Source organism: Leptodactylus fuscus, chromosome 9 (assembly GCF_031893055.1).
Source record: "Leptodactylus fuscus isolate aLepFus1 chromosome 9, aLepFus1.hap2, whole genome shotgun sequence".
NCBI lineage: Eukaryota > Metazoa > Chordata > Amphibia > Anura > Leptodactylidae > Leptodactylus > Leptodactylus fuscus.
This window is the reverse complement of record NC_134273.1, coordinates 57,392,822-57,418,525: the sequence shown is the minus strand read 5'-3', so window position 1 is coordinate 57,418,525 and position 25,704 is coordinate 57,392,822. Positions and strand designations below refer to the sequence as shown.

Sequence of the window (25,704 nt, the reverse complement as noted above, 5' to 3'; positions counted from 1 at the left end):
CCAGCTCATCAGAGGCAAAGAGGTCAAACAAAGGCAGAGTGTACTGGTAATATACATGGCTGCCTTACATAATAACGAGCGTTACGTGTATTAGCCTGGTCGGCTGTGATGCAAAGCTTTTGTTTGACCTGTTTGCCTCTGATGAGCTGACCTTGTATCAACAGAAACGCATCAACGGGGCATGAGGGCTAATAGTGTGTGCCAATTGTAGTTGGTATTGTGTGTGTATGAGACTGTAGGTAGTATTTGGGGGGTGGGGGGGTGTAACATAAGCCCTCTAGTTAGTGATAGCCAGTTTTGTAGGTCGGCCCTTTACCGACCTCTTAGCTTGTGTGTATGCATGAAATACTTGCACTGTGGTATTATCCCTTCCTTAAGCTATGTAGCCCACAAGACTGGTTATATGTGGGTGAATAATACTACTGGAGTGAAAAGCTTTATTATTCTCAAACGATCACAGTGTATTTTTACATAACACTCTTTTTTTGGACTACAGAGTCTCATTGAAAGGCCCCTTATTTTTTTCAGTTTTTTTAGAGCTAGCCTTTTCATGTAACTTTTTGGAGTACTAATAAAAGTTAATTTTTAGTGTACTAGATAAAGGATTTTGGAGTTATTAGTTTTGGTACACATACCTTCTCATTACTTTGTATGTTTCAGGAGCATCTCCCCTTGCCTCTCCTTTGCTTCCCCTCTCTTTTCCTTCACTTGTGGTTATATTTTCTTTTTGTGCCCCTTTCTCCCCATGGCTATTAGTTATTGTTTTGACTGTTATCTCTTTATTGCCTGACTTTTTTTTATTGCGTTATTGTACTTTCTGAAAAATTCTAATAAAACTTTTTCAAGCAAAAAAAAAAAAAAAAAAAAGAGAAGAAATGTCTGCACATTCTATATAATGACCTCTGGCGCAGTACAATTACCATCATAGTAATAAACTTTACAGCATACTGTATAAGAAAAAAAGCAAACCTTAAAGGGGTTGTCCACTTTCAGACCAATATTGAGAAACAAATGTTATTGTTTGTATAATAAAAAGATATATAATTTTCCAATATACTTTCTGTATCAATTCCTCATGGTTTTCTAGATCTCTGCTCATTGTCATTCTGTTGCTTCTAGTGGATAAAAGTCTGACCAGTCTGGTCATGTGATTTACGGTCCATAGTCATGTGATGAGGACACAGGGGTACAGCTCGCTATCAGGAAGATGTCTAATTACTGTGCTGTGACTATATTGAGCTGTGCACCTGTGTGACCATCACATGACCATGGTCAGAGTTTCGTCCACTAGTGGTAAGCAGGATGGATGACAGCAAGTAGTGATCTAGAAAATGGTGAGAGATTGATACAGAAAGTATTTTGGAAAAATGTACAACTTTTTATTATACAAACCATAACATTTGTCTCTCAATATTGGTCTGAAAGTGGACAACCCCTTTTAAATATAATAAACTGTGCACAACCAAAACAAGAACACAGACACTTAACATACGTAACAGAGCTATAAAGATTCATGTACTAGTAAACATGATTAAATTGCACATGAATGTTGTAATTTGTGTTATTGCCACATGTAACTCATTCTATCAGAGGTCAAGTAACCAAAACTATAAACTCTACTTTACAGTAATGTCCTAATGGGAATATTTCAGTAAAGCAAATTATTGGGTCAGGTTTTGACCAGCTTCTCTATTCTATATATCTGTCTTACATGTGTTTATGTGTGACCACACAGTGGATGTGATGTGATTTGCAGTCATGTCACAGTATTGTATTGCATCGCATCGCTACAAGAGAAACTGGCACCTTAACCATATTGAAACAAAAGTAGAAATATCTGTATGCAACCTATAGCTTATTATTTTCCCCAAACAGATAGTACATGCCAAATTGTAAAATACCTCTCTCATTCTTTGAACCTGGACGTGGAGCAGCAGAGTCTGGTGCACTGGGATGTTCAACTAGAAAAAGGAAACCTCAATATTATTGTACATTCACTTATTGAATCCCAATGAAGCAATGGCTGTGACTAATCCAAAAACAAAAACAAAACTTGATGTCAAAGGTAAAACTAATATTTATTGGTATGCTTTAAAATAGAATGTCCAAAATAATGATATATTATAAATACACCACAAATCAAAAAAAATATATTGTTGCTGGTCCTATATATAGTGTGAACTCCCCAATTGTTTAGAATAGGACAGTAACAAATAATAGTAGGTGGCTAATCCTACATACAAGCCCCCCCCCCAAAAAAAAAAATAAAAAAAATAAGAAGGAAAAATATTATTTGAAGGTGTATAACCAATAAAATCTCCGAGCTTTATACATGTTGCCACTGAGTGCTAGAAGATTACACCCACTACCAACAGATAGCATATGGCAAAGGTGTATTGCAAAAACTGGATATAGATTATATATATATATATATATATATATATATATATATGTATATATATATATATAACTCTATCTATCTATCTATCTATCTATCTATCTATCTATCTATCTAATTACTGGCACCTTAACTAAATTGGAGCAAAGGTAAAAGGTAGAAAAATTTGTATGAGACCTATGATTTTTTTTTTTCCCCAATTAGATATTACAGTATATGCCAATTTATAAAATACCTGTCTTATTCTTTGAACCTGAAGGTGGAGCAACTGAGTCTGCCTCATTGGGATGTTCAACTAGAAAAAGGAAAAAAACATCAATATTATTGTACATTCACTTATCAGTTTCCTCCAATACTTATTAAATGAGCTCACTCATTTCGCATGTTGCCTCTTTTTTATACAACCCACAAAAGGGAATCAAGCCATCATGCATCATGTACAAAATATATAGAAAAGACAATATCAGCAGACAATACCATTTTACATGCTTGAAGAATCCATCAAAACAGAGCATTTCCTGTTAGTTAGATTGCAAGCTCTTGGGTATAGTCCCTTGTGTTTCCTATTACACTGGCTGATTATTGGACCAGTTATTACAAACGACTATTCCTAGGAATGGTCATTAGTGATAATTTATCCATGTAAGGGTGCTGCCACATGACGTTAGCCAAGGACAGCTGTTTCGATGTTATTGCATCTTGTCAGCTTGGTGCAGAGAGGACTGACCTGGCAGAGGTGAGAAGCTGCTAGACAGGATTGGGGGGATATTGTCACTCCATAGGGAGAGAACCACCATTTAGGTGTGTGGAGTCTTATTAAGCCATGAGCGCTCCACTGCAAAGGAACATGGGAAGAATATGCAAATCTGACTTCCATGATGTAATTAGGAAGTCAGTGCCTCAGTCATGCACACCAATAGAGGGCGCTGACTGAGGCTGTGCAAGTCTATCTTCCATAATGTAATTAGGAAGACAGAGCCTCAGTCATGCAACCCAATACAATTACCCAATTACATCATGGAAGATAGACTTGCACATCCTCACCCACCTGAGTAGTGAGATGTACACCCCCTCCATTACCTGACCAGCCATCGGCTTACGCAATCCAGAAAGTAAACACACAAGGCCACAAAGGCGTTTTGGGTATTTGAGGCATTAAACCCCTTTCTCAAGTGCAGAAAAGGCTTAGAATTGATCCAAAAACCTCAAAAAACTGTAGGAGCTCACAGTGATACCTCTACGTGGTGCAGACATTGATTAAATTGCGAATATGCGCACGCTTCCTACGGTAACTAAAATTGTTCAGGGGTCCAGCTGCTGTGGAACTAAAACTCCCAGCATGCTGTGACAGTCACTGTCACCATAGAAAACTCTTGAATTCACATAATATTGCAGTATAGATAGGATCCTTGAGATGGGAATACCCCTTTAATGTGAATGTCTACTTTCTACACAGTCCAGTCCAGTCATATTAATGTGACCACCGCCTACTTTTGACGTCAACGGTAAATAACCAATCGTAGAAGGCATGTGTCATCAGCCATCTGGGTGCACTCATCATTGTGGAAGGCACGATGGATCAACACAAGTATGCATCTATCCTTGCGGACCATGTTCAGCCCTACATGCAAATTGTTTTTCCTCAGGATGATGGCATCTACCAACAGGACAATGCGACGTGTCATAAAGCTCGCAGTGTACGTGCGTGGTCCGAGGAGCACCAGGATGAGTGTACCGTACTCACTTGGCCAGAAAATTCCCCAGATTTGAACCCAATCGAGAATCTGTGAGACCACCTCGATCGGGTTGTTCGCGCCATTGATGGTCAACCGTGTAACCTAGCGCAGCTGGCCACGGCGCTGGCCACGGCACTGGAATCGGCATGGCTCAACATCCCAGTGATCATCATCACAACATCCCCTCTCTTCCTGCACGTCTCGCAGCGGTCCGCTCTGCGAAATGTGGTTATTCTAGATTGTGACAGGTGGTACATTAATGTGACTGAACTGTGTATTATTGATGGAAGATAAAAAAAAAAAAAAAAGACTAGAACATTAAACATACCATGTTTTTCATCTGGATTTGGTGTTGGAACATCATCTGGAAAAAATGGAACAAAATAAATATTGATAAGAATTTAATAAATTAAGGATGGGGGGTTGGGGTATGGAATAAACTAACATAGCGGGCAAAGAAAGCATCATTGCTAAAGCAACCTATCCAGGAAAAGTGCTGAATTTACATAAGATTGCAATATAGATAAGATCCATGAGATAGGAATACCCCTTTAATGTGAATTTCAACCTTGTATTGATGAAAGATAAAAAACAGAACATTAGACATACCATTTGTTTCTGGCTTTGGTGTTGGGACAACAGCTGAAAAATAATAATAAAAAAATATTGATAAACATTTAAAAAAGGTGTTCTGTATTACATTTTCAAAACAGAAAGTATATGTTTAACCCCTTCAATGGCCAAAAATCTCCTTAAGGACAAAACACTTGATTTTGTAACACCTTTGGAACAATAACGTCCCCAAGTGATTTTGAGACCATTTTTTCCTGACATTTTTTTTGTGCACTCCATGCTAGTAATAACATGTTTCATTATTTTTTACATTTATTTGTGTGAAAACTGTTTTTATTAAGTACAACATACCAAGTAAAGGGGATCCTATACATCAAGATAAAGGCATTGTACTACGTTTTTGTTATACAAAGCATAAAAGAGTAAGTAGGAATGCCTTGAAAAACCTAGCAATAATAACAAACTTGTCATAGTAGAGGGGAAAAAGGTGGGGGAGGGGGGACCATTACAGGTGTAGTGGAGTGAGAGTAGACAAGTGATGTCTATGGGCTGTTGTGGTAGTAAGTTGATTCTGGGCAATATTTTTTTACATTTGTTTTTGGTACATAGGAAATCTGGCAAACACTGAAATTGCCTGTTTTTAGTAAAATTGCAGTTTTCACTTTTCACCATTAGCTACACATTAATTTCTAGAAAACAAATGAATGCAACACTCAAGAGTTAAAACTGCTCACTACAAGTCTCAATAAATTCAAAGAAGGGTGTTCTAAGGTCTCTAAAATAGAATCACATATCAGGGGATTACATTCTACTGGCACTTCAGTGGCTGGGTGAAGCAATATGACATCCAAAATCCAAACTGTATAAATCTGTGTTCCAAAAGCAAAATCATGCTCCTTCTGCTTCCAGATTTACATTTCGTTTTTGGATGCCATGTCATCTTTTCAGAGCTTCGGAGGTGGAATCCCACTTTAAGTAAATTCCCCAAAATAATTTTTTGAAGATGTTCAGTGAGCAATAGTTTTCAATATGTGATTGCACAGTGGGCAGAGAAAAGTGTAAATGTAATTAGAGATGAGCGAACACTGTTCGGATCAGCCGATCCGAACAGCATGCTCCCATAGAAATGAATGGAAGCACCTGTGAAGCTGACATTGCCGGCGGCCGGCGTCACAGGTGCTTCCATTCATTTTTATGGGAGCGTGCTGTTCGGATCGGCTGATCCGAACAGTGTTCGCTCATCTCTATATGTAACGTGTGTGGAGTACATTGGGTACACCAAATACTACATTATTTATAAACTAAACCTGTGGTGTACATTGATATACTCTTCTACAGCTAATCCAGTCTTCTTCCTGCTGCAGACAGTTTTGCCCTAAAGGACGTGGGGATCTCTGAGTTTTTCAGTGTCACATTCTCTAATCTATACATTTCATTTGTCGATGTAGTCACATAAGTATATTTTTTGCAGCATCGGATGCTTTTTTTAATGACACCTATAATGACTATATTTTCTAACCGCTTTCTTGGGGGATAAACACTAATTTTGATATTGCTTTATAATGTTTTAAACATTTTTCGTTCACCCTACTGCATAAGTAACGTTATTTTCATTCCATGGGTTGATATGATTTTTTCTGTTTTACTAAATTTGCAGAATAAATACTCATTTTTGGGTTAAAAAAAAAAAAGTTTTTGCTTCTCCATCTATTGAGAAGTCATTTGTATTTTTCTGTTGATGAAGCTGGTTGAGGGATTCCTTTTTGTGAGACAAGGACTGCGTTTTATCTCTACCATTTTGGGGAATATAAGACTTTTTAATCATTTTTTATTCTTTTTACAACATTCACTGTACTGATTAAATAATGCTCAGGATTTATTGCACAGGTTGCATATAGGGTAAAGGCTCCGTTCCCACGGAGTTACGCTCCACTCATTCAGACACATAAACACGTTTCAAAGTGACTGCAGTAAAACAGAATCCCATAGACTTCAATGTGTGCCGATCTTACGCGCGCTACACATTGAAATCAATGAGTTTAAAAGCCTCCCATTGATTTCAATGTGTAGTGCGCGTAAGACCGATACACATTGAAGTCTATGGGATTCTGTTTTACCTGCGGTCACTTTGACACGTGTTTACGTGTCTGAATGAGCGGAGCGTAACTCCGTGTCAGGCTGTTTTCACACAAAGTTAGGTTCACACGGAGATAACGCGTGCGCATTCTGACATGTATACACGTGTCAGAATGTGAGCGCTCAAAACAGATCCCATTCATTTCCATGTGTCGGCTTATGGGCGTATAATGCGCATAATTTTGTGCGCATAATTTTGCGCCCACAAAATTACGCGCGTTATACAAAAAAAAAGCCATTGAACTCAATGACTTACCACATTTTACACGTGTAATTTGTGGCAAAATCCGCAGAGCGTTATTCCGTGTGAAGGCTAAAAGCCTCCCATTGATTTTAATGTGTAGCGCCCGTAAGCCGTCACATTGAAATGAATGGGATCTGTTTTGACCGCTCACATTCTGACACGTGTATACGTGTCAGAATGTGCGCGCGTTAACTCCGTGTGAACTAAGCCTTATACTCTGCTCATTCTGACACATAACCACGTTCAGAGTGAGTGCAGTAAAACAGAATCCCATTGAGATCAATGGGTTCAGTTTTACGCGTGCTACTCATTGAACTGAATGGGAGGATTTTTTACCTATTGCTTTCAATGTGATACGCGCGTAAGTCAACACCCATTGAAGTCAATGGGATCTGTTTTGAAGTGCAAATGAGCAGCACGTTACTCCGTGAGAACGGAGCCTAAGAGTAATGGATGGCAGCACGTGGTATACAACCTGCTAAAAACACAGTGCTCTGTCAAATTTAAGTTTTTTCACTACTTAAGAACCCATATATATATATGAGGAGTCTATCATTACAAATAATGTTTGTTTGTTTGGGTTTTTTTTAACTACTCACACTGTATTGTGGCCTTTATAAAGGCTATCCCAGCAGTAAATTTACTTTCAACATGCATTAATAGCAGCAGCCTTAGCTGCAGCATTTTCAAACAACACAGGGGGCTTTTTGTTTCTCCACAGAGCACAGCAGCGTCATCGCTGGATCCTGTCTATGTATTGTTAGCGCTGTCCTCTTCTGGTTCTGAGACCAGATCCTCTCAGCGGCTAAGAATGTACAACCTTTGCCTGACATAGATCCATCAGTTAAACTGTTTGCAGACTTTGCCCCGTCCACTCTGGATAGGCGCAGAACCATGCGCCCTATTACCCTGACACTGCAGAAGGCCGAGATACGCTACTGCTGGGACTTCCTGGTCCAGATCACCTTTACCCTCAACAGCAAGAAATTCCTCATACGCTCCCTGACAGAAGGCCTGAAAGTCTTAAAATGTGAAGGATTACCAGTGGAAAACCCCGAACCAAATGCAGCCACTAAGACCCTCCTGTCCCTGGCTGCTGAAACACAAGAGACTGACAACTTCTGCCCCTCCTGGAGCAACCAGCTCAGTATCTACCTGATGAGTATCAGACTTGCTAACCTTGTTATTTGTTGCAGATTGCCAGTTATAGACGCTATTTACTATTCAGACTGATTTTTGTCTCTCCCAAATGTTGACTTTATCTTCTATACTTTACTTATAGTAATCCTTATTGAGCTTGGCTCATTCATCTCATTCATTGTATTCACTTTGCACCTTTTGTAGGTGTTTCTGCTATTGCCATTTTAACTATGTTTCAGGGCAGACCCTGGATTTGATTGTCTTTTACTTTTCAGGTTTTTGATCCCAGCAGTTCACTTTGCTACTATTTGGTAGTGGGCCACGGTGGACCCTATGTCCCCCAGCACTTGGGCACTCTAGGGTTTGCTACGATCCACTTTTCCCCGGATGGTGCATGCTGTTCTTCAGTTTTTGTTATTTGGTAGTGGGCCACGGTGGACCCTATGTCCCCCAGCACTTGGGCACTCTAGGGTTTGCTACGATCCACCTTTCCCCGGATGGTGCATGCTGTTCTTCAGTTTTTTGTTATGGTTATCTCACGTTCATGCTTTTTACCCCCTGCAGCGCTACTCATGTGTTTATTACTTCCTGCAGTGCTCTAGGTTACTGCACTATATGTATTTTTTGTTGCCTAATCTGTGCAATATTTTGTTGTTGTTCACTGATATGTTAAAAATCTATAATGCACATGGCAAACTGTGACTGTTATACCAAATGATATCTTTTTATGATTTCACAGCATACCTTATATAAAAATACAAATTACTATTTCATATATTCAACCACCATATGCAACTTTTCAGCAAACAGATTACAAACAAACACTGCACAAAAATTTTAAATATATGTGCAGGTGCTAAAGAAATGCCAAAAGTGCAGAAATTGGTAAAAATCTGGGTCATGTTGCCAATGAAGTTCCTGGTTATGTTAATAAGAATACCCCTCTAGTAAGGCTCAGAGGGGTATTACATTATCCCCCTGTGTGACAATCAGAAAACAAAAAAATATAACATGCTCTCTGACTGATAGAAGAGGGGATAACATGGACAAAAGTCCCAGCTAACCCCCCTCCTCCATACTCAGAGTTACATACAGGTTATACACAGATGATGATAATTTATCATCTCTGTGCAGTCTGCAGGTCTGCTCCTCCCCCCTCCTTCAGCAGCTCTTAAGATGTTACCTGAAGCAGGAGTGGGGAGGACATTTTAGAGCCCCATATCTCAGAACTTCACGATAGCCCTTACAGATTCAGAGTGAATCGCTGTTAAAAATGCTGCCAGGATTAGAGATCTGCAATATTTTCAACAGTGAATCGCTCCAGATCTGTTAGGGCTATCATGAAGATCTAAGATATGGGACTCTAAAATGTCCCCCCCCCTCCTGACTCAGGTAGCATCTTAAGAGCTGCGTTTCATCTTTAAAATGAATCCAAAGTCATCTACATAGCCCTAACCAATCCTGAGATATTGCCATTAGTAGTGAGAACATATTATATAGGCCCTCAGCTAGAAAAGTGCCACGCTGGGAGGATGTATAACATACATGGGCAGCAGGGAAAGGGTTAATGTAGAAACGTGTGGGTTTTTTGTTATCTATCAAGAATATTCCTACGTTATATCAACTCACCTTTACAGATGGGTAATGGTGGATTCCAACCATTTTCTGTACAATGAATGTTCAAAGGTCCATCTCTTTCAAAGCCTTCCTTGCATGAAATTGATACTCTTTTATTGACTGGATAAGAATCCCATGTAGGGCTTAGTATAAGATCTAAAGTATCTGGAATAGTGCACAGAATATCTGAAAGAAAAAAAAAATGGTCTGAATAGAAACATAAGCAGTATTAATGTCAAAAGCTGGGGTTTCTGCTTCATTCCTATAGGCCATCTATCAGATCATATCTATCATATCTATCAGACATTCATTCAGCCCACATCCCTGATGCCCCCAGTAGCATGCACATTCAATCTTAGTGTAATGTTTTATTAGGGTGTCCATACACGGTGCAGCCAGGCTGTGTACAGTTGTGTTAATATAATGGGCTGTGACTACTTTTTATTTCAAGCACTAGCAACTACAACTGCAGACCAACAATAAGCGGTGGCTGCTGTGAGGGCTGGCTGCATGTGATATGTTAGCTGCTCTGCTGCACTTGCTATTTTTACACAGCCCAACTATTAAACACATTCTTAATGCAACCGGACCACATAGTCTATGGGCACCATAAAGAATACCTTTAACCACCTTCACCAATTCAAGCTTCTTGCACCTGTTAACAGCCGTCACTCCACCGATTCCTGTGCTGCTGGAATTTTCTCTAGCCCCCACTGTTCCTGATTAACAAGCGCAGTCATGCTAGGTTCACATTAGCGTTCAGGTTTCTGTTCTTCAAATCCGCTTGGGGACCCAAAAACGGAAACACAATCCACTTAAAAAGTGGTTACCTGTGGAAATTCATGGACCACATAGACTATAATGGGGTCTGCAGGGTTCTCACTCAAAAAATGCAGAGAAATGTCTCTGCATTTTTCAATCGGAATGGGGAACGGAATCCCTGAACGAAGACTGAGTGGTGATGTGAACCTAGCCTTATTGCAGGTTTCTTACAATGCTCTGCTGTAATCTTAGACCATTCTTCTTTGGCAAACTGCTCCAGGTCCCTGAGATGTGAAGGGGGCCTTCTCCAAACTGCCATTTTGAGATCTCTCCACAGGTGTTCTATGGGATTCAGGTCTGGACTCATTGCTGCCACTTTACAAGTCTCCAGTGCTTTCTCTCAAACCATTTTCTAGTGCTTTTTGAAGTGTGTTTTGGGTCATTGTCCTGCTGGAAGACCCATGACCTCTGAGGGAGACCCAGCTTTCTCACACTGGGCCCTACATTATGCTGCAAAATGTGTTGGTAGTCTTCAGACTTCATAATGCCATGCACACGGTCAAGCAGTCCAGTGCCAGAGGCAGCAAAGCAACCCCAAAACATCAGGGAACCTCCGCCATGTTTGACTGTAGGGTCCGTGTTCTTTTCTTTGAAGGCCTCTTTTTTTTCCCCTGTAAACTCTATGTTGATGCCTTTTCCCAAAAAGCTCTACTTTTGTGTCAGCTAACCAGAGAACATTCTCCCAAACGTTTTTGGCTTTCTCAGGTAAGTTTTGGCTTTTTTATGTCTCTGGGTAAGAAGTGATTGCAATCATTTTCTGGAAGAAAATGAGTATTATCTGACAGAATTGCAGGGGTGCCAATACTTTTGACCAACACTGTACTTTAATAACCAGGCCTCATTTTTCAAAATTGACGTGTCACTATGTGGCAATAACTGAGATGCTTTAACTTACCTATGGGATTTTGCGACAGTAATTTATGTTAGTGGTAAACATTGATCAATACTGTTTGCATATATTTATATATATAGAAAAAAAAATGAAAAATAGGAAATTTGGTGCAAATTGGGAAAAAGTTGCAGTTTTCATAATATAAAATAATTTGCTTTTCAGACAGTCATACTACACAAATTTATTAATAAACATTACCTACCATATCTCTGCTTTATATCGGCATCATCTTTTAATCATCCTTAAATTTGGATATTAGAAGGCTTACAAGTCTAAAAAGCAATTTTCCCAAGAACACTTCCCAAACCTCTTTGTTAGGGACCACTTCAGTTATGAAAAGAGTTATAAAGGCCTATATATTAGAAACCCCCATAAATTACCCAGTTTTCAAACCTAAACTTTCAAATAATTCAAAACAACATTTGGGAAGTTTAATCTTTTAAGCATTTCACAGGATTTAACAATATGGAGGTGAAATTTAGACATTTAAATCTTTTTTTTCAATGCGTTTAGTCCTAAGATTAACATATTCACAAGGGGTTAAAGGTGAAAACGCATTGCACAGTTTGTTACACAATTTTTCCTGAGCACAGAAATACCCCAGTTGTAAACTGTTTGGGTACATGGTAGAGCGCAGAAGGCAAGGAGTGACACAGAGTGACACAGAGAAAAACAGATTTTAATGGAATAGTTTTCAGGTACCATATCTCTATTGCAATGCTCCTAGTGTACCAATACAAGCCTTCCAAAAGTGATCCTATTTTAGAAACTACACCCCTCAATGAATTTATCAAGGGGTACAATCAGCATTTGACCCCACAGACTTCATTAATATTGGGGCCTGAAAATGAAAAATTATTAAAACGACCTCATTACACATTCAGCATAACCACAGCCAGGCTGAATGCGATATGTTATTAGTGGTGGATGGCGCTCCCATTCACTTCAGTGCTGTACTTCGGCTATCTCTGGCACTCTCACTGAAGTGAATGGGATCACTGTCCACCACCAGTCACACCCACATTCAGCCTGGCTGATATTATCTTCTAATAAACAGCATATTTGTCTCTAATACTGGATAAGGGAAACTGGATATATTGTAAGTGAATCTCTTTTAACCCCTTTCCGATATCCGCCATAATGGTATGGCGCTGCCGAAACGGACTTCCTGCAAACCGCCATAGTGCTACAGGAACTGCGTGTGCACCCTGCTTTGCAGGTGTCAGCCATATGTTACAGCTAAAACTGTCCTGTAACACCCGAGATCGGAGCCCAGGTGTTAACCCTTGACATTCCACGGTCAAACATGACCAATCAGTGATCCTGGTTCTGCCCTACATCTGTCCCTCCATGTATCTGGTTGATCCTGCCAAGAATGGAGGCTGTCAGACTCCTATACACTGCAATAAACATGTTAAAAAAATATCAAATAAATAAAGCTGCATAAATCCCATTTTCTCATATAAAATGTTTTATGTAAAATAAACAAAAATAAAAGAATTACATATTTAGTATCACCACTTGCGTAAAAACCTGAACAATAAAACAAAAACATTATTTAATCCATAGGCTGAAAGGCATTAAAAAAAAGTAGAAAAATAGAGATGAGCGAGTAGTATTCGATCGATCAGGTATTCGAACGAATACTACGGTATCCGAAATACTCGTACTCATTCGAATACTTTCGCTATTCGCAGTAAAGATTCGATTCAGAACCAGCATTGATTTGCCAAATGCTATACACTGTATAGCATTCGGCAAATCAACGCTGGTTCTGCAGCAGGCTCGTACTTGCAAGTCAGGAGAGCTGGCAGCTTACTGTTACGAGGGAGCTGACTTTTTCTCATAGGAATGTATTGACCAGCGTTGATTGGCCAGTGTACAGCATTCAGCCAAATCAACGTTGGTTCTGCTGGAGGCTTGTCTGTGAGGAGGCGGAGTCAAAGATCAGACCACAGCAGTCTACATTGTGGTCCGATCTTAGACTCCACCTCCTCACAGACGAACCTCCGGCAGAACCAGCGTTGTTGGCCGAATGCTTTACACTGGCCAATCAGACCTGAATCCCATAGAACACCTGTGGAGAGATCTCAAAATGGCAGTTTGGAGAAGGCCCCCTTCAAATCTCAGGAACCTGGAGCAGTTTGCCAAAGAAGAATGGTCTAAAATTCCAGCAGAGCATTGTAAGAAACTCATTGATGGTTACCGGAAGCGGTTGTTCGCAGATATTTTGTCTAAAGGTTGTGCTACCAAGTATTAGGCTGAGGGTGCCAATACTTTTGTCTGACCCATTTTTGGAGTTTTGTGTAAAATGATCAATGATTTGACTTTTTTTTCATTCTCTTTTGTGTTTTTTAATTGCAAGCAAAATAAATGAAGATATTAATACCAAAGAGTTTGTGAATGCAATCATTTTCTGGAAGAAAATGTGTATTATCTGACAGAATTGCAGGGGTGCCAATACTTTTGGCCAGCACTGTAGATGCACGTATCTAATCCTATGGCATGTGGTACTGAGTGCAGACACGTGTATCTAATCCTATGGCGTGTACAACTGTGTGCAGGCATGTGTATTTAATCCTCTGGCATGTGGAAATGTGTGCAGATGCGTGTATCTAATCCTACGGCATGTGGTACTGTGTTCAGACATGTGTATCTAATCCTCTGGTGTGTGGAACTGTGTACAGATGTGCGTATCCAATCCTCTGGCATGTGGTACTGTGTGCAGACGCATGTATCCAATGCCCCGGCGTGTGGAACTGTGTGCAGACGCGCGTATCTAATCCTCCCGCGTGTGGTACTGTGTGCTGAGACGTGCATCTAATTCTTTGGTGTGTGGTACTGTGTGAAGACATGCGTATATAATTCTCCGGCGTGTTGAACTGTGTGCAGATGTGCGTATCTAATCCTCCCCTGTGTGGTATTGTGTGAAGAGGTGCGTATCTAATCCTCCTCCGAGTGGTACTTTATGCAGACATACGCATCTAATCCTTCAGTGTGTGGAACTGTGTGCAGACTCGCATATCGAATCCTTCCCTGTGTGGTAATGTGTGAAGAGGCATGTGTCTAATCCTACTGCATGTGGAACTGTGTGTAGATGCGCGTATCTAATCCTCTGGCGTGTGATACTGTGTGATACTGTGTGGTATGTGTCTAATCCTACTGCATGTGGAACTGTGTGTAGATGTGCGTATCTAATCCTCTGGCGTGTGATACTGTGTGATACTGTGTGGTGATCTGTGAATCCTCTAATGCGTGAATCTCAGTTTGGATATCAGTGTTGGATTGTGCATGTGGAGTGACCGTGTGTATTGCAGTTGGAATAGGAATGAAAGACTTGAAGGTTTGTATTGGCTAAGGGGGGGGGGGCATTGTGTTGGGAATGCTGTATTTCAGCAACGGTACTTCCGAGCGAGTTGGAGTCCCGTCTTAAACCCTCGGTACCGAATTTGGTGAAGATTGGTCCAGTCGTTTGGTTGCGCATAAAGAACAGACAGACAGACAAGAATTCATTTTTATAAGAGAGAGAGAGATTCAAATTTTTTTAGATAATGACTTTTGGGTTTTCCTTGGCTGTAAGCCATAATCATCAACATTAACAGAAATAAACACTCGGAAAAGTTGTAATGACTTGTAGTGACTGAATATAATTCACTTTTCAATTGAATTACTAAAAAAAATAACTTTGATGATATTATAATTTATTGAGATGCACTAGTGTTTCTTGAAATTAAAATAATGCAATACTCAAGGGTTAAAAATGCTCGCTATGCCCCTTCATACATTTCTTGAGGGGAGTAGATTTCAAAATAGGAGGGGCATTTTTTATTTTTGCCTAAGTCCCTCTGTAATGGCTCACCAACGCAGTGTAAATAACAAAATTAGGCCTCAAATACTAGTGAGTATGGCGCTTCTTAATTTCTGAGCCTTGCCATATTTGTAGGCAAAAGAGTAGGGCCACATATAGGGTGTTTCCGAACTCAGGAGACAGAGCATAATTACTGGGGAGCTGAAATTTTACAATGCCGTGATATGGGCAGGACCTATTGTCCACTGAAATGGCCTATCTGGCAAAATGTAAATTTTCATTTTGCACCATCTGCTGCGTATTTCTTTGTAGAAAGCATCTTTGGGGTTAAAATGATCACTATACCCTTTGAGTGATGCAGTTTTCAAAATTAAGTCACTTCTTGGCACTCTCCACTGCATTAGCCCCTTAGGGTCATATGTGTCATGGCACCTGAAAATAATACTTCCCTCCAAAAGCCTAATACTTCCCTCCATGCCTTCTTTGCCCAACCGTGTGCCAAAACAGTAGTTTTCCCCCACATGTGGGGTATTTCCGTATTCCGCAGAAATTTTGTAACAACTTGTTGAATACAGTGTCTCCAATTTTCCATTTTATGGCCCAATTCTGTAAAAGACCTGTAAGGTCAAAGTACTCACTATACCCCTTGATAAATTCCTTGAGGGGTCTAGTTTACAAAATAGGGTCACTTTTGGGGGGATATCCACTGTTTTGGCATCTAAGCTGAAACTGATCACAGCAAGGTCTACTCTCCAAAAGCTCAATGGCGCTCCTTCCCTTCAGCATTTCGTTGTTTACACCCACATGTGGGGTACTATGGTAGTCAGGATAACTTGCATAACAAACTGTGGGATACATTTTCTCCTTTATTTCCCTAAGAATGTGTAAGAACTAGGGCTAAATGAACATATTAGTAAAAGAAAATGGAACGTGTAAATTTCACCTCTATTTTGCCTTAGTTCCTGTTAAACACATATAGGGTTGAAATACTAGGTATACGTTGTTTTGGCTTATTTAAGGGGTGCAGTTTTGAAAATGGGGTGATTTAGGGGGGGTTTTAATACAAGGGTCTTTCAAAACCCCTTCATAACTGGATTAGTCCCTTGAAAAATGGGTTTTGGAAATGTTCTTGAAAATTTTGAATATTGTTGTTTGAGTTGTAAACCTTATAATGTCCATAAAAAATAAAAGGGTGATTAAAGTTTGATGTCAACATAAAGCAGATATTTGGTACATGAGATTTATACTCTAATTTTGGTAGTATGACTAGCTGTACGCCACGCACATCCTTTCAAACTTTTTAAAATGCATATTTTTCAAAATTTCCACCAAATTTCCTATTTTTTCATAATTAACCACAAAACATATAACCAAAATTTACCACTAAGATGATGCTCAATACAATATGTCATGAAAAAAAAAATATAAAAATTACTTTGGTGAGTTAAAGTGTTAGAAAGTAAATTAAAAACATGGAAATAAACAGAAAACAAAAATGCACATAACTAGAAAAGTGTAAAGCACATGAAAATAATAAATTCCCCCAAAACTTTGAAAGTAAAACTACAGTTCAAAATATTAGAGAGCATATATAGAGGTGTATCCAGATCAGAAAATGTATCAAAATGTTTCTCAAACTTTAACACACCAGATGTACAGACATTTATAATTACTACCCCAGTAACAAGACAGTATGAAATATGGCACAGCTCGTAATAACTATCTAGAGATAATTAATGCTTCACAAATAGTAATAATAAAGAAACTAGTAGGCAAGTCAGTAATACAACATACCATTCACTGCACATACAAATCAGTACAACCAATATGAAAACCCACCAAGAGCCATAGTAAGAGCCTTCACACTGTCCAACACCCTGATGTTCCTTTCGCACCAAGCTTCATTATAGGGTGTTAACCACCATGTCAGGGAAGGGCATAAATATGAGTGAGCCAGCTGAGGGCGGCTTCACTCCTGTGCCCGATCTGTTTTCAGGTTTCCATCTTCTGCCGACAGAAGATGGAAACCTGGCGGACAGTGTCCGGAGCGTCTGTGAGTGTTTTGTGCTCTCTGCGGTGAAACCGTTTTTTGTTTCTTTTTTAAACCGGACACAAAGTCTTGCAAACCGGTTTCACCGCGGAGAGCACAAAACACTCACAGGCACTCATGGCTGGACACTTTCCAAACCCATTCAAATAAATGGGTTTGAAAAATGACTGCAGGTTTCCATCTCCTGTCCAGTTTCGGGCAGGAAACCGAAACCTGCAAAACGGAGACCCCGGACGCAGATGTGAACCAGCCCTGAGAGTAATAAAATAGCAATACCTTGAGTGTCACCATCTCTCAAACTGACCCCAGAGTCAATGGGTGTAACCCATTATTCATACCAAACACTCATGAAGTGTTTGGCCACTAACCAACTATTTAGACTTACCTTTACAGACTCGTGGTGGACCCCAGCCATAATAAAAACATTGTCCAACATCACATTCTGCCCTTTTTCCAGAACCACATTTATATTGAATTACATCTCCATCGTAATATTTGAAACCGTCATGTACACAGGTAATAGCTGATGGGAGAAAAAATAAATACATTTTCCTACATTTAGTGACAGTATAACAAAGGGGAGGTAATACATTATATACTGTATAAGACAGAGATTTGAAAGCCATCATTTTTGCATAAATTCATTTCTGTAAAAACAAATACTGGAAGACATCATTCAGAAGAAAAAAGGTCTGAACAGAAAATATAAGATCATTGAAAATCTTGCACAGAAATTCTAGTCTTGATAAAGGGTGGTCTTGTAAAGTGGTTGTTTTGGAAAGTCTTCACAGTCAGTGGCATAACTAAACTCTTTTAAGCCGAGGCCCCACGTTGCGAAAACGCAGCTTTTTTTTGTCAGGTAATGTCTAATTTTGGCTGTACAGTGAACGCCGTAAAAATAAAGCCCACAAGAAAGTCGCACAAATGCACTTTTTCTTCAAATCCACCCCATCCTGAATTTTTTTCCAGCTTCCCAGTACATTATACAGAATAATTAATGGTAGCAACATGAAGATCAAATTGTCCTGCAAACATTAAGACCTCATATGGCTCCAGGAGCAGAGGAATAAAAAATGTGTGGGGTTTGGAAGTGGGGAGTAAAAAACAAAAATCGAAAAAGGCCCGCGGTGGGAAGAGGAAACGAACAAATCCTTAAGATATGTAACTGGAGGTACACTTTAAGTTTCTTGGCATTTAAATACTAAAAAAAAAAATTGGTGGTATCCTTAATTTCCCTGGCAATGGACCTCTGTCTCAATCTTTACTACCTTTTTATCTTTTATTTACATTTTATACACATCTTTACAGTAGTTTAATGCATTTCCACTTGTTTCAAAATTGTTGAACAATTTTGCACCCCCTAGTTTTGCAATACAACAATCCTGTAAAGCCATCAGATTAATATCAGTATGAAGAAATGCAACGAGAGGGCAGCAGCACACATTAAGAGGAAATTGATGCTATAGTGTTGAAGTTATCATCAATGCAAAGAGCAAACAGCAGGATACCGTATTTTTCGGAGTCCTGCACTCTGCAGCAGAGCAGTCGCCATTATTCTTATAGACACGGCATCCGCTTTAATAGACTGGTGGTGCCGGGGAGGGTTTTAGACACCGGCACAGGTGCCGGGGCTCGCAGCATCACCACGCTCCTGCCACTGCAGGAAGCAAGCAGCGGCAGGAGCGTGGCGATGATGCAATTCCGCTTCTTTGCCCCCACATTCGGACTATAAGACGCACCCTCATTTTCCCACCAAATTTTTGGGAAAAAAAGGGCGTCTTATAGTCCGAAAAATACGGCACATATACTGAGTGTTCAGCTATAAATTAATGCATTTATTTCATTGTCTTAATCTATTATGAAGCAGGTATAATTACCTTTTATAGTATCATATTTGGCACAACTTTTAACTATTACGTTTTACTAATTAATGGTGTAATATTGGGGAATCTGTTTATTCATATACTAATAACATTTTAAGTATTCTAACATTTGAACTACTCAGCTGATGCAGTGGTGAACCTAGCCTCTCTGCTGCCTGAGGCGGACAATCAAAAGACACCCCAACTTCCCCACTGGACTGAATACTGGGAAAGGGGCGGTGTTCATCTTTTGATTGTTACCATACAGGCAATGGTATAGTAATATCCCAGACCACGTGGCGTCTGGGGCATTAGCATACAGGCCCGAAGCCTGCTAAGATTAACATTGGATCCCGGAGAGGTGAGTAACACTGTTTATTATGTTCCCTCACCTCCCCGACGATGACTGCAATCAGTAAAGTATACTTGAAAATGGGTAATGAGCAGAACATAATACATGTAACATGTTACATGTAATCTCAACTTTTGATATTGTCAGGTCTATTGGTACAAATTAGATTTAAAGTAACCCACCTACTTTCGTATTGAGTCCTGTACTAGTTGCAAAAGGCAATTATCTTTAATTAGTGCCAAAAAACTGCTCTCTTGGTTAGACCTGCAGACAGTGGCGTAACTACCACGGAGGCAGCAGCCACAGGGCCCGGGACATTAGGGGCCCGGTGATAGCCGCTACAACTATCATTATTCTCGGGGGTCTTTTCGGACCCCCGAGTATAATGATCGGGGCCCCTGTTGGTGGAATACTTTCCCTATTAATATAGGGAAAGTATATGTACGATGCTGCAGCTACGGCTGATACACAGGAGCTGCAGGTCTGACTCCTCTCTTCGCTTCAGGACGCTTTCTCTCTCCCCCCTTTCTCTGGCTGTCCTCTGCCCACCAGGAGGCGGGGCTTATCCCTATACAAGAAATAGACCCCTGCCGAGCTCCTGCATGCAAGAGAAGAAGCTCCAGGAAAGTGAAACTAGAAGAAGAAAACACAGGTACACAGGACATACTGGGGTTACTATACTTATTAATATCAGGCATTTGGGGTAATTAATTTTGTTTTAGTAACTCCATGTGCCTCATATTAATAGCAATTAACCCCATCATGTCCCTCACATTAACCCCTGTGTGTCTCACCATAAGAGTTACTAATATGTGAGATATATGGTGGTAATAATAATGAAGATACTTTATTATTACCTCCATGTCTCTCACATATCAGTAACTCTTATGTGAGGTACACAAGGGTTAATGGTTACCGGAAGCAGTTGTTCGCAGTTATTTTGTCTAAAGGTTGTGCTACCAAGTATTAGGCTGAGGGTGCCAATACTTTTGTCCGGCCCATTTTTGGAGTTTTGTGTAAAATGATCAATGATTTGACTTTTTTTTCATTCTCTTTTGTGTTTTTTCATTGCAAGCAAAATAAATGAAGATATTAATACCAAAGAGTTTGTGCTTGCAATCATTTTCTGGAAGAAACCGAGTATTATCTGACAGAATTGCAGGGGTGCCAATACTTTTGGCCAACACTGTATGTAGCCTGCAATAGAAGCCCCAGTATTTTGCAATGCATTGGTATTATAATGCATTGCATTAGTGATCAGACCCCTTGGGGGGTCTAATAAATGTACGTACTCTATAAGTCAATAATAATATTTTTCCCATATAGTAAACACTGTAGCGGGAGAAAAAAAGTCAAAAGTGCCAAACCACCATTTTTCACTGTTTTGCCTTTGATAAAAATTTAAATAAAAAGTGATCAAAGCAATAAAAAATCCCCAAAATGGTATAACTGAAAGTACACCCGGCCCTGCAAAAAAAGACACCTTATACAGCCTCGTACATGGAAGTATAAAAAAGTTATGGGTATTAGATTATTTATGATGCCTTTTAGAAAAATAAGTTTTGGCAGTATTTTTAGCTGACTTGTTCCATTAGTAAATGTTCTGCTTCCTTCAATATACTTGGTAATTTTTAACATTCCCCTTTTAGTTTTTATTTTTAAATTTTCCCTCCCCTTACTTCCACCCCATATGGGCTATATATGTTGAATTTTCATGATTCTGAGCTTTGACACTGTCCACCCCTGATTGGAGCTCTGATTCACGCCCCCTTTTCCTGCTTTTTCCCGATATTGCCTACGTGATAGTCAGAGCCTAAATATCAAGTCAGGCACCAAAACTAATTGCACCAGAATTGTTGAGACTAGAAAAAAAAAATCCAACTAATAGAATCAGGGGATCAACACCCATTAACAAATGGTGAAAAGTCCTCTTTAAATACTCTAGCCATCTTCTCCCCCAACACAGCTGTACTCTTTCCACTGAGGTCCAGACCATTCCTACTGAAGATCCTGTAATCAACACAGGAGTCCTCCACCCTACACAGATTCATGAGCCACTTGTGTACCTCTGTAATCTCCCAATGCCTCACTGGTGTATGCCGTGGGGTCATGGTGCCTTTTGAGGTCCTTTACTTTAACCTGTTGTAATTCTGACTGGTCATTAGTGCCAATGTGTATGTGTCTTAACCAGCCCCCAATATTCTGTCTGCAATATGCTAAACCTGAGCACCCATAAGACAGCATGCACTTTGGTATTCCTGTTTTGTTTATCTTTTTTTTTTTTACAGATTGTCCTATCGGTACCCCTAATACAGTCCCCTACTACCAAAACCTGTCTGTCCTTTTCTATGCTCCCATTTCTCTTATTGGTGAAACAGACATTCAGGCAGCTGTGCTACCCCTCAGCCAGCATCCCCCTCATCTGCCAACTTAGCAAATATATTGGAGTGCTCCAGGCCAGGACTACTCTCTCTGATACTCTTCCCTCTATCGAATATGACCTCTCAGTTGGCTCTCCAGCCAAGCTCTGCCACAGTCTGCTGCTGGAGCTGACTTCTTAAAGGGATTCTACCATTAAAACCTCTTTTTTGTGGATAAGACGTCGGAATAGCCTTTAGAAAGGCTATTCTTCTCTTACCTTTAGATGTGATCTCTGCCGCGCCGTTCCTTAGAAATACTGGTTTTTACCGGTATGTAAATTAGTTCTCTGGTAGCGATGGGGGCGGGCCCCAACACTGAAAATGCGATGGGGGCGTCCCCACTGCTGCTCGAGAACACGATCTTGCGACGCCTCTATCTTCGGCTGGATCCTCCCCTTCTCTGTCGTCTTCCTCCTGCATCACCTCCGACACCTGCGCAGTTGGCTCTGCCAGTGAGACACTAGTAGAGCTGACTGCGCATGCCGGTCGGCGGCCATTTTTGGGAGGCCGCTCTTGCTCTTGTAGTTCAATGCACGAGCAGCCTCCCAAAAATGGCCGCCTTCGGCATGTGCACTCGGCTCTGCTGGTATCTCACTGGCAGAGCCAACTGTGCAGGCTTCGGAGGTGACGCAGGAGGAAGACGACAGAGAAGGGGGGGGGATCCAGCCGAAGATAGAGGCGTCGCAGGATCGTGATCTCGAGCAGCAGTGGGAACACCCCCATCGCATTTTCAGCGCTGGGGACCACCCCCATCGCTGCCAGACAACTAATTTATATACCGGTAAAAACTGGTATTTCTAAGGAATGGCGCGGCAGAGATCACATCTAAAGGTAAGAGATGAATAGCCCTTCTAAAGGCTATTCCGACGTCTTATCACCAAAAAAAGAGGTTTTAATGGTAGAATCCCTTTAAGCTCCCTTGATGAGCAGACTCTCTGCAGCTGAGTCGCTGCCGATACATCCCCAAAGTGTGGACTGGAGTGGGGGTGGAATGATAGGTCCCACTACCAACCTACCTGCCATTCCTATAAATCCAGCCCAGTAACCGGAACTCTGAAATAATCCTCAGCAGACAATAGTCATCTGCTGAGAAACTTTCTTTCTGGAGTTTTCTCATCTCACCCACCCTAGTACACCCCCTCCATTACCTGACTAGCCATTGGCTTACTATCTATCTATCTATCTATCTATCTATCTATCTATCTATCTATCTATAATATTACCCAAGTAGATACCTCTACACCAGTTCAATCTATATTTTTTACAAACTGATGCCATTTTCTATATCATATCATTTATATGGCTAATCATTGTTCATCAGTTTTCAAAAAACAAAAGAGACTTACGTATACAGCTAGGAGTTTCAGACCATCCTCTGCTGAGACACTGAGCACTGCCCAGAAGACTTCTGCTTTTTGTCATATAACCTTTATCGCATTCATACTGCAAATAATCTCCAAGCTGAAATTCATCTTTATTTGAGGAAAATTTTCCATTTTGAAGATTGGGAGCCTCGCATATTCCTAAGATAAAAACAAAAGACAAACAGAAATAGAAATGAGAAATCTAACTCAAATGGTATTAAATATATTTATAGCAATGAGGCAGAAGTAATTCCAGAACTCTTGACACTGCCAAGCAAGAAAAATAAATAAATAAATAAATAAATTACTAATAATAATAATAATAATAATAATAATAATAATAACTGTACTATACTTATGAGTAACCAATAACCAAGCAGCAACAGTAACAAAAATTTGAAGCTAAATTACTGTATAGAGGTGGCATTGGAATCAGATAGGAATTGAAACACATCCATTATGGATCCATCAGAAACAGAAGTGGTCATGTCCCATCTTGGGTCATGTACTCAGTGCTTCACTTCATCATCATACTTTTGCTTTTGCTCAATTTTTCCCATCTCTTCTCCCTTACCCACTCTCTGCTCCCTTCCCTCCTGTCTGTAATATCATATAGATTGTCTAAATTGTGCTTTATTCACTCAGCCTGGAAAATCATCATCATCTTTTTTTACACCCTGTATTACATCTATCCAGAGTTCTACTTGAATAAACTTTCACCTGAATGTCTTCCATGTCTTACAGAGGAGTTGAGCTATCTTGTAATGTTTAAAGAGGACCTTTCATCAAATCGGGTACATGCAGTTTTATATACTGCTGGAAAGCTGACAGTGCGCTGAGTTCAGCGCACTGTCAACTTTCCCGATCTGTGCCCCGGGTAAAGCGCTATGGCATGAGCCATACACGCAGCACTTCCTATTCACTTCAATGGGAGCGCTCGTAGTGAAAAAAGCATCCCATTCATTTCTATGGGGAGCGCTCGTATGCCAGCTCCCATAGAAATGAATGGAACTGCTTTATACTCCGCTTATTCTGAACGTGTTTTACGTTCAGAATAAGCTTCCGTATATGTAGTGTGAATGAGCCCTTACTTGTTTTTCAACCGGTAGCAGATTATTTTTATTGATGTATCTCACTAACACCACATTACTATACTATCACCTAGTTTTAACGCTCCAGTTTGACTTTATTGGTATATATGGCACCGCTTAATTGCGTGACAATTTTCTATTTCTCAATGGGAAAATTAAAGTACTTCTCATGGTTTCCTCTTGTTTTTTCCTAGAATCAATTGATGATTGGTTAACTATGGAATAATTTCTAGTGGCAATGTATGCTTAATATCTTCTATAATATGAGTTCTGCAAGCCTGGCATTATTTGTCCATTTGTGTAATGGATTAACCTGATATGTTGGCGCTTACATGAATCCTGTTATATTTCAGCGCGTATATTAACTATAGGAATATGTGCCTTCATTATAGTAGTGCAATTCAGTGATTGATTGCCGTTTTCATTCATGTCTATAGCGCATTCTTTAGTCTAGCTGGCTGATAGAGGATCGGCATCCATGAATCAGGATACGCGATGGCCTGGTGTACTACTAACACAGGGTGTACATGCTTCACAGGCTATGATGGCACTCACACGTATAGATGTGCAGCAGTCTGGCGTTCTCCTTTCAGATGACAGGAGCAACGTTGCGATCGAGACGGAGGGCGGCGCCTTTGGAGTATATGCCACATTGACACTGAAAGGTCATATCGAGTTGTACAGCTTTCCTATACAGGGCAGCACCCTATCCTGACAAGCCCTTAGTAGGAAATTCATATAGGGACACATATAGGGGTGCATTCACACTGAGTATATGCTGACTGATTCTGAACATTAAAACACGTTTAGACTCAGCGCGTACAAAGCAGATCCCATTCATTTCAATGGGAGCCGGCATACGTGTGCTCCCCATAGAAATGAATGGGCTGCTTTTTTACCTATTGGTTTCAATAGGTAAAAAAAATCAAAAAATAATACTTCATCACTTTTTAACTACTGTGAGGAGGTGACAGGCAGGGTGCTGGAATCTCACTATATCTCCCAAAGGTTTTGCATGTATGTGTGGTCCAGTGCAGATACACCTCAGCTTCAGGTGTGAATCCTTGGCTCATTACTGGGCCAGAAAAGGTTGCAGATTCTGCACTCCAAGGCAGATCCATGTAGTGAAAGGAGGTGTGTGGGTCTGTCCTGTAACCCTGTGTCTGAAGAGACAAAAGTTATGCTTGTTTTTGTTCGTG

General features: G+C 40.2%; 1 protein-coding gene across 1 annotated transcript in view; it reads right to left on the bottom strand.

Moving 5' to 3' along the window:
• CFH (complement factor H) overlaps positions 1 to 25,704 on the bottom strand; it is a 177,294-nt gene that overhangs the window by 56,368 nt on the left and 95,222 nt on the right. The window contains exons 10-16 of the mRNA XM_075287702.1: positions 23,397 to 23,573; positions 17,802 to 17,939; positions 9,857 to 10,030; positions 4,744 to 4,776; positions 4,463 to 4,498; positions 2,634 to 2,693; positions 1,902 to 1,961 (exon numbers count right to left, since the gene is read on the bottom strand). Coding sequence (XP_075143803.1) covers positions 1,902 to 1,961; positions 2,634 to 2,693; positions 4,463 to 4,498; positions 4,744 to 4,776; positions 9,857 to 10,030; positions 17,802 to 17,939; positions 23,397 to 23,573 — 678 coding nt within the window. The remainder of the gene's footprint in view (positions 1 to 1,901; positions 1,962 to 2,633; positions 2,694 to 4,462; positions 4,499 to 4,743; positions 4,777 to 9,856; positions 10,031 to 17,801; positions 17,940 to 23,396; positions 23,574 to 25,704) is intronic.